This window comes from Mandrillus leucophaeus, unplaced genomic scaffold (genome assembly GCF_000951045.1).
Source record: "Mandrillus leucophaeus isolate KB7577 unplaced genomic scaffold, Mleu.le_1.0 Scaffold60, whole genome shotgun sequence".
NCBI lineage: Eukaryota > Metazoa > Chordata > Mammalia > Primates > Cercopithecidae > Mandrillus > Mandrillus leucophaeus.
Genome location: NW_012106475.1, coordinates 6,991,265 through 7,000,906, shown reverse-complemented (window position 1 = coordinate 7,000,906; position 9,642 = coordinate 6,991,265). Strand labels below are relative to the sequence as shown.

General features: G+C 40.1%; 1 protein-coding gene across 1 annotated transcript in view; it reads right to left on the bottom strand.

Annotated features, from left to right (window-relative positions):
• The window catches only part of NEMF (nuclear export mediator factor), a 73,762-nt gene that overhangs the window by 13,550 nt on the left and 50,570 nt on the right, over positions 1–9,642 (bottom strand). The window contains exons 20-25 of the mRNA XM_011999770.1: positions 7,615–7,673; positions 7,399–7,519; positions 5,659–5,938; positions 4,889–4,931; positions 4,714–4,763; positions 1,038–1,191 (exon numbers count right to left, since the gene is read on the bottom strand). Of these exons, the coding sequence (XP_011855160.1) occupies positions 1,038–1,191; positions 4,714–4,763; positions 4,889–4,931; positions 5,659–5,938; positions 7,399–7,519; positions 7,615–7,673 (707 nt within the window). The remainder of the gene's footprint in view (positions 1–1,037; positions 1,192–4,713; positions 4,764–4,888; positions 4,932–5,658; positions 5,939–7,398; positions 7,520–7,614; positions 7,674–9,642) is intronic.

The following is a 9,642-nucleotide window of genomic DNA, read 5'->3' as shown; positions in this document are numbered from 1 at the left end:
TTTTTTTTTTTGAGACAGAGTCTCGCCATGTCACCCAGGCTGGAGTGCAGTGGCGTGATCTTGGCTCACTGCAACCTCCGCCTCCTGGGTTCAAGCAATTCTTCTGCCTCAGCCTCTCGAGTAGCTGCGACTATAGGCATGTACCACCATGCCTGGCTAATTTTTGTATATTTAGTAGAGATGGGGTTCACCATGTTAGATAGGCTGGTCTTGAACTCCTGGCCTCAAGTGATCGACCTGCCTCGGCCTCCCAAAGTGCTGAGATTACAGGCATGAGCCACTGCACCTGGCTGCTACAGCATTTTGAAGAGTATATTATATTGTAACCAGACATGGTGGCTAACACACCTCTAGTTCCAAGCACCTTGGGAGGGTGAGGCAGGAAGATCACTTGAGCCTGGGAGTTTGAGACCAGTCTGGACAATATAGTTAGACCCCATCGCTACAAAAAATAAAAAGAATTAGCTGAGTATGGTGGCATGCACCTGTGTGGTCCCAGCTACTTGGAAGACTGAGATGGGAGGATCACTTGAGCCTAGAAGTTAAGGCTACTGCAGTGAGCCCTGACTGCACCACTGCATTCCAGCGTGGGTGACAGAGCAAGACTCTATCTCGGGAGAGCTGGCGGGGGCGGTGTGGAAAGAGTATGTTCTATCACAAGTACTTCTTTCTTCATCATCCACTTTTAGCAAAATATCTAAGAACTCTAAACAACATCGAAAAATTACTGAGCTAAATTCTCAATAAATATCAGCTCTGCTACTTAACTAGCTGGGCAACTTTGGCAAACCATAATCTTCTATTACTCTTCCAGATAAAATGAAAGCTTCTGTGCAGATGATCTTGAAAGTCTAAATAACTTCTAGTAGTGATCTCTATGTTCCCCAAATGCTGTATCTACTCAACTAATTTTTAGTCAAAGGATATCACAAAGGATTATTTTTTGGCCTACATTTTCTATTTCACTTCAACTTTAAAAACTTAAAAAGGAACCTCACAACTTAACTGTGAACCATATAGATCATCCTGAAGTTTACCTTTTGTCCTCGTTTCATTGGCTGTACAGTCGCAACATTTTTGCTTGTGTTCTGATGAGTTTCAATGTGTACAGTACTTTCTTTTTCTTTATCCTTTCCCTCTATCACTTCTAAATCTCCTGAGTCACTTGGAAGCTTTTTCTTTTTCATTTCCCTGAATAAAAAAGACATGGAAACATCTCATTCTTAGAATTTCAATTCTTAGTGCCCTAAAAAAGTTCCATGGGAAAGGGCACATATACAGTATATAAATGGTCATGGCTTCTGCTTCACTTGTTAATCACCAAGTTAGAAAATACAAAGATGCTCAAAATCATCACGTAGGAAAAAGATGAAAATTTTTCATCTCTCATGGATTTATCTTTCTTTCCATCATCCAAGCTCAACATATTGTCACCCCTGACTCATCCTTACTCACTAGGCACATTTAGCCCCTGAACACCTTAATGGCCAGGCACTGGGATTTGTACTCTTTGTGTCAACATAGCATTGGAAGGTCTTAGGCATTTAATAAAACATTTCTTGACTGGTTGGTTGACTAAATGGATTAAAAAATACACAGGTTAAGAAGGAAGGGTAAATTTTATTACTGTGGTATTCTTCTTTCTGTTCCCAATGCCAGCGTCTTAGTTCAGGTCCTCATTACATCCCACCCAGACTTCTTCCAGAGTCTACATATTCTGAATTTTTTTTTTAAGACAGAGTTTGTGCCACCACGCCCAGTTAACTTTGTATTTTTAGTAGATATAGGGATTCACCATGTTGCTCAGGCTGGTCTTGAACTGACCTCAGGTGATCTATTCGCCTCAGCCTCCCAAAGTGCTGGGATTACAGGCATGAGCCACCACATCCAGCCATTAACTTCTGTTTTAATCTTCCTTAATCATTTGCCTATGTCACATTCTCTTCGTATCACTTTAAAGGGTACAGTCCAAAATCCTTAGCTATTAAGTACTCCATTTTTAGTTCAAATTTACTTCTCCAATCATATCATCTACTATTTAATAAACAAACTTTCTCTTCCTTCCCACTGAGTCTATTTATCATTTCCCCAAAGCACTATGCATATTACCCCAAAGAAGCACTCCTCTTTGTTAATGCTAATTCTCCTTGGAGTCTCCCTCCTTCATTTACTTAACCGCTAACATATCTTTCAAGGTGTACTTCTGATGTTATTTCCCCAAACATCTGAACTCATAGCAATCTCTTACTCTTGAACTACTTTATCACTTTCAGATACTATTTACATATTTATGACTACTTCCTGAATCCAGGACTCAAAAGCCTCTTTAAGGCATGAGCTTTATACTTTACCTCTTTGTCTACTCAGTAAGTATCTAGCACAGTGCTATATACTCAGAATTCTCTGTAATTGTTTAATGATTATCTTTCTCAAATGAAAAGGCTTTACTGTCCATTCCGATTTAGGGCCTCTTCCTGGAATGCTTTAGTTGTCTTAGTCTTTCCCACCCTACAGTAGTCGTTTCCCTCCCTTCTGCCCTTGCCTTGCTTCTACTTGCTTCCTGAGACCTGTTAATTTAAAAAAAAAAAAAATTGGCCTGGCATGGTGGCTCACGTCTGTAATCCAGCACTTTGGGAGGCCGAGGCGGGCAGATCACGAGGTCAGAAGATCGAGACCATCCTGGCTAACATGGTGAAACCCCATCTCTACCAAAAATACAAAAACAAAATTAGCCAGGCGTGGTGGCAGGCGCCTGTAGTCCCAGCTACTCGGGAGGCTGAGGCAGGAGAATAGTGTGAACCTGGGAGGCAGAGCTTGCAGTGAGCCAAGATCACGCCACTGCACTCCAGCCTGGGCCACAGAGCGAGACTCCGTCTCAAAAAAAAATAAAAAATAAAAAATCAAGTCTTCTGCCTTATGTAAAACTTTCCTAATTTCAGGTATTCCTATTTATTCCTGACAATATTACCCTAGAACTAGTCTATGTAATACACTGAAATCATTATTGTACATGTTTATGTAGTAAAAGCTCTGTCTTATTAGAGCAAGTCCTCAAATAACATAATTTAATTCAACATCATTGTTATAACTTTGATGAGAACGAAAAACAAAATTGATTCCTGGCCATGGCCACCATCTGTGCAGAGTCTACATGTTCTCCCCATGTCTGTGTGGGTTTTCACCAGATACTCAGGTTTTCTCTCACATCCCAAAATGCGCATGTTAGGTTAACTGGCGTGTCTAAATTATCCCAGCATGAATGAGTGCCCTGCAATGGAATGACATCCTGTTCTGGGTTGGTTCTGGCCTGTTGCCCTGATTTGCCAGGATAGGCTCTTCCCACCAATGACCCTTAACTGGAATAAGCGGTTGAAAAACAAATGAATGAATGAATGACAATATAAATGATTGTCAAAAATTCATAAACTAAACAATAGTCATACAAATGTACAACAATAAACAATGTAGTATGAAAGTGCTTAAAGAACGTGCCATATTTTTGTTTTTGAACCTCATGGTAGTAGGAGGTACTCTACAATTTTCACTTTGCAAATAGTCCTTGATTTAACCCACTACCACAACTACCATCACTCATTGATTTACCAAAAATTGGGTAAATAATTATCGTGCTTGCTTTCATTAATCTTTCTTAAATATATGTACAGTTTATATTTATTTTAATGTTTAGTATTAGACGTGTTTTCAGTCTTTATTTAGAAGTTTTGTGATAGTTTTGTGACCAAAAATATGCCAGAGGAACTTAACTCCTGTTTATATCAATTAGCCCATGGCAAAATTGGTTTCATTACACATTGTTTCTCTTAAGTCCAAGTTTCCAAGAATCTACTGAAAATGTTAAGTGGGCTGGGCGCAGTGGCTCACGCCTGTAATTCCAGCACTTTGGGAGGCCGAGGCGGTTGGATTACGAGGTCAGAAGATCGAGACCATCCTGGCTAATGCGGTGAAACCCCATCTCTACTAAAAATACAAAAAATTAGCCGGGCATGGTGGCCGGTGCCTGTAGTCCCAGCAACTTGGGAGGCTGAGGCAGGAGAATGGCGTAAACCCGGGAGATGGGGCTTGTAGTGAGCTGAGATCGCGCCACTGCACTCCAGCCTGGGCGACAGAGTGAGACTCCATCTCAAAAAAAAAAAAGAAAATGTTAAGTGAAGGCCGGGCATCAATGGTTCATGCCTGTAATCCCAGCACTTTGGGCAGCCAAGGTGGGAGGATCACTTGATCCCAGGAGTTCAAGACCAGCCTGGGCAACATGATGAAACCCCATCTCTACAAAAAATATAAACATTTTTGTAATGGCATGTGCCACTACAGCTACTTGGGAGGCTGAAGCAGGAGACTGCCTGAGCCTGGGAGTTTGAGGCTGTAGTGAGCCACAACTGCACCTTAGCACTCAAGCCTGGGCAACAAAGCGAGACCCTGTCTCAAAAAAAAAAAAAACAAAAAAAAAGAAAAGAAAATGTTAAGTGAGGACTTACCCTACTAGGTCTATTTCATTGATTACAGTGACAGATTAGGGCCCTTAAACAGAAAAATGTATTAGAGCTTAATATTAACAACGAAAAATTTCTGCTAAATCTTGGTCAATTTAATGAAGGAAGTCTTTAAACAGCTAAGTAATCTGTGGTAGCTGAGCTATCAATTAAAAAAAAAAGAAAATCATGCTTTTTAGTTAGATAACACAGATGTGTTTACCTTCTTTCCTTGGCTGACAAATGTCTCCGGCTCTGTGATTTACTGTCACTCTATTAAAACAAAAAAACCAGGCAAATGCAAACATCACTATTATTAATTTTTTTGAAAAGTATTAAAAAGTAGAAAATGATTCCTTGAGAATAGGATGTTCTTCATAAAACTGAAAATAGCTTACAGAATTAGAAGATTCCTCTTTTGAAGCCAATTTCTGGAGGGACCTATGAAAATAAACAGAACGGAGTCTCTACCAGCCTGTAAAAGACACTCATTTACAAAGCCCCCAGATGTTCCCACACCATACTCTTAAGTACTGGCAATCCAACAGATTTTCACATTTGGTAAAGTGAGAAAAACATACAACCAAATTGCTCCTCTCTCCACACTTTCATATACATTTTAAAATAGGTGACGTGTACTGAAAACTTACTGTGTGTCAGGCACTGCCAGGTGGTATACATGCATAAATCCCCATGAAAGGGATACCGTTCTGTTTCACCAAGAAGGAAACTGAAGCTTAAGCACAAAGTAGCTTTACCAAGGACACACCCTAAGACCCAGCACTGGTCTGTCTGACTCCTAGACTGTTCTGAATTACATCGTTAATTGTGCATTTATAACTGTGGACTATTTACCTGATGATCTGTAAAACATTATGTAAACTAAAACACATTTCTTTGATGGAACTGCCTTTGTTATGTTTTTAGCATTTATAACCATTTAGTTGTTTCTCTTTGAATCTAGTTTGGCCACTCTAAATGCACTGTATTTTTCTACCCTGGTCCTGGGAATTTCTTTGCAGAGAGACCCAATCAAATGGTGAAAAAGCAGTAAAACAATGGAGGGTAAAAGTACTGATGTCAATCTTGGTATTTTCTTGGTAAGGATTACACCTCATCATCATTCTCGGCTTACACAATAATATGTAAAATTTTATTTTTTAATTACCTTTGGGGTTGAAGGTGGGACAAGTCAATGGTAGTATCAGGATAATCTAATGTCTCTTCCCCTTCATCCTTCATTTCACCAACAGGATCCTGATCTTTTCTAACCTCTTCATATTCTCCTTCATCTTCAGAGCTTTCTTCCTGAATGAGCTCCTCATTCAGTTCATCTCTACCACTCTGAACAGTGATATCCTCTTGGTTAACCTGAGTCATGAGTTCTACTTCTACAGGAGGAGTTTCATGTTCCTCTTTATCCTCATCACTGCTAGTGTCACCTCCATCTGTAGAATTACCATAAGGAAAGTCAGTGTGGGACTACCAACCATGCCAGGTCATTTCCTGAAAATGTCATAAAAATATTCCACTGACTGTTTCTCCCATATTTCTCCAAAAAATCACCAGAAAAATGCCTGATCGTTCCCAAAGGGTACTCTTAGACAAAACAATAACCTGTATCATGAATAGGTTGAACTAAATGATCTCCAAGATCCTTCACCACAATAAATTTCTTGGACATTGCTACCCTTTCAACATAGAAAACCACAACTTTGCCTTAGTTGAGTATTTCCAAAAAGCAAGACAGCAAAATTAGTTGTATAACTTTTGCTGCTTTTATTATAATTTGCACATAAAACTTAAATACATATTATATAACACACATAACAGGTGCTCATTCTTTTGCAAAGGAACTAATAGTAGTAATAGGGTCTACTGTCTCACCTGCAAAATGACATGCCACCACTCATCTGACAAGGATGGTTACAATAGAAAATAATGTAAATAGGCCAGGTGCAGTGGCTCACGCCTGTAATCCCAGCACTTTGGGAGGCCGAGGTGGGTGGATCACGAGGTCAGGAGCTCAAGACCAGCCTGGCCAAGATGGTGAAACCCCGTCTACTAAAAATACAAAAATTAGCCAGGCGTGGTGGCAGGTGCCTGTAATCCCAGCTACTCAGGAGGCTGAGGCAGAAGAATTGTTTGAACCTGGGCAGCAGAGGTTGCAGTGAGCCGAGATCGCGCCACTACACTCTAGTCTGGCAACAGACTGAAACTCCGTCTTGGGGATTAAAAAAAAAAAAAAGAAAAGAATGTAAATAAGGCACTTTATACAGTCCCAGGGAAATGGTGAGCCTCAATCAATAGAATCTTACAGCACAACAGTAATAGTAAATGAAACAATGCAATATTACCTGTAAAAAGGAATGACCTTAGCAGAGAGAGTAACTACAAAATAGTTTAGTGGGAATATTTTCCGTAGTTCCTTTAGGTAGGCAGGTAAATTTATTCTAGCAACCATAATTACTCTCTACTTGAAACAAATATTTTGCCTCCCAGGTTCAAGCCTACCACCTCAGCCTCTTCAGTAGCTGGGACTAGAGGCGCTGATTTTTTTGGTAGAGATGGGGTTTTGCCATGTTGCCCAGGCTCGTCCTTGGGTTGTCCCAGCCCAGGAGCTGGTCTCAAGCTCCTGAGCTCAAGCAATCCACCTGCCTCGGACTCCCAAAAGTGCTGGAATTACAGGCATGAGCCACAACGCCCGGCCTGATAAATACTTTTAAATTCACTAGAATAAGTATATTTAGCATTTCCAAAAACAAAATTCAGTAAAACAGCAAGTACTTTGGGTTTTTTTTTTTGAAATTGAGATTATCCCAAAAGAGACATGATGTTCTAAGGATTTAGAAGCAAAACTTGGTAACAAAAAACATCACAAACTAATTTCTTAAAATCTATAAACTACCTAATTGTTCCATTTCTTCTGATATGAGTTCGCCTGTGCAACTTGCCAGTGTCTCCATGTCTTCATCCTGTACTCTGACTTTTCGTTCACCCCGATGTCTCCAAACACAAGACTCATCTACCTAAAGAAATAGTTATTTGTCAGTGACGGAGCTTTAAACAAGACTAATGAAAATCAGGAAAAAAATAAATAAATAACCAAGAAGCTGAAGAGTACCTTAAAAAGGAAGCTAAACCCCATCATTAGATATGAGGGAGGAAGAAAATTCTTTTTTCCTACAAAAGATAACGTACATTAATGCTTTAAAAATCAGGTTTCTCCACTTTTTGCTTACAAAACAAAAAAAAATTAGTGTCAGATGACACGAATGGTCATATCCATTTTGTCTTTTACTATGTCATGAATAACATTTCCCATTTATACAACTGGGCAGTATGTATAGGAACAGTTATTAAGAAGAAAAAAAAATACATGCTTGCTCTGATATTCTGGGTCAGTCAGACCCTGAATATTCTATTTTCAGAAATAAGTTCAGGCTATACTTTCTTAACCTTATAACTAAACTACACGAAAGTACACTGCCCTCAAAAAAAATATACATGAAGATATGACAAACACTAAACTTGTCCCACCAAGGCAAAAATTTCTTTACTTCATAGCAGACTTTATATAAGAAATCCGAGTAATTAGTTTCTGTTCTAAGAGTATCTGTAAACTGTCCTCAAACCTGTCTCCATAATCTATTGACAAGTCTAGGGATATTTTTCCTGTCAAGACATTACCTCTTATCATGAAGCTTCCTGTTGTCAAATATTCTCCAGTTGGTGCTGTTTTAGATACCTGAAGAACACAATAATACATTGTATTCTTATTTTTAAAAATACTCCGGTTTTCTTTTTCCACTTGAGAAAGTAAAGTCAGAGTCAAGTAAGCCACACTGTCTCCTGAAAAGTTTGTAATTTCGTATAAATTCTCAATACTGAAGGGAAAGATAGCCCTTTCATGACAGATAAGCCTCTGGAAGTAACAAAGAAAAACAAAGAATCCACTACATCAATCATTTTCTTTCTTTTTTCTTTTGAGACGGAGTCTCACTCTGTTGCCCAAGCTGAAGTGCAGTGGCACAATCTCGGCTCACTGCAACCTCTACCTCCTGGGTTCAAGCGATTCTCCTGCCTCAGCCTCCTGAGTAGCTGGGACTACAGGCACCCGCCACCATGCCCCGCTGATTTGTGTATTTTTAGTACAGACGGGCTTTCACTATGTTGGCCAGGCTGGTCTTGAACTCCTAACCTCGTGATCCACCTGCCTCAGCCTCCCAAAGTGCTGGGATTACAGGCGTGAGCCACCATGCCCGGCAATAATTTTCAAATGCCATGGACGACAGCAGAACTGGTCCACTCATCTCTTCCAGCGTGAGATGTAATGAGAAAACTAATGATAGGTCAATGAGCTTATCATAAAGCTATGTTTATTAAAATAAAGCTCTATTTATTAAATAAAATCCTTGTCTAAGATACTGTTTTTGATAATAAAGTTTTTTTTTCTCTTTTTTTTGAGACGGAGTCTTGCACTGTCACCCAGGCTGGAGTGCAGTGGCCCAATCTTGGCTCACTGCAATCTCAGCCTCCCAGGTTCCAGCGATTCTCCTGCCTCAGCCTCCCAAGTAGCTGGGACTACAGGCACGCACCACCACGCCCGGCTAATTTTTGTATTTTTTTAGTAGAGGTGGGTTTTCACCATACTGGCCAGGCTGGCCTCGAACTCCTGACTTTATGATCTGCCCACCTTGGCCTCCCAAAGTGCTGGGATTACAGGCATGAGGCAAAAGTAACTTTTCACTATATGAAATAAAGATTACAGGAAAATTTTAAAAAATATATCCTATTTCGGCAAACAGAAAGTGAGTAAACTTATCCCATAATTTAAAAAAATTTTGGGGCCAGGCGTGGTAGCTCACGCCTGTAATCCCAGCACTCTGGGAAGTCAAGGCAGGTGGATCACGAGGTCAGGAGTTCAAGACCAGCCTGGCTAAGACAGTGAAACCCTGTCCCTATTAAAAACACAAAAATTAGCCAGGCGTGGTGACGGGTACCTATAATCCCAGTTACTCAGGAGGCTGAGGCAGAGAACTGCTTGAACCCAGGAGGCGGAGGTTGCAGTGAGCCGAGATCGTGCCACTGCATTCTAGCCTGGGTGACAGAGCAACACTCCATCTCAAAAATATATATATAAATAAATAAA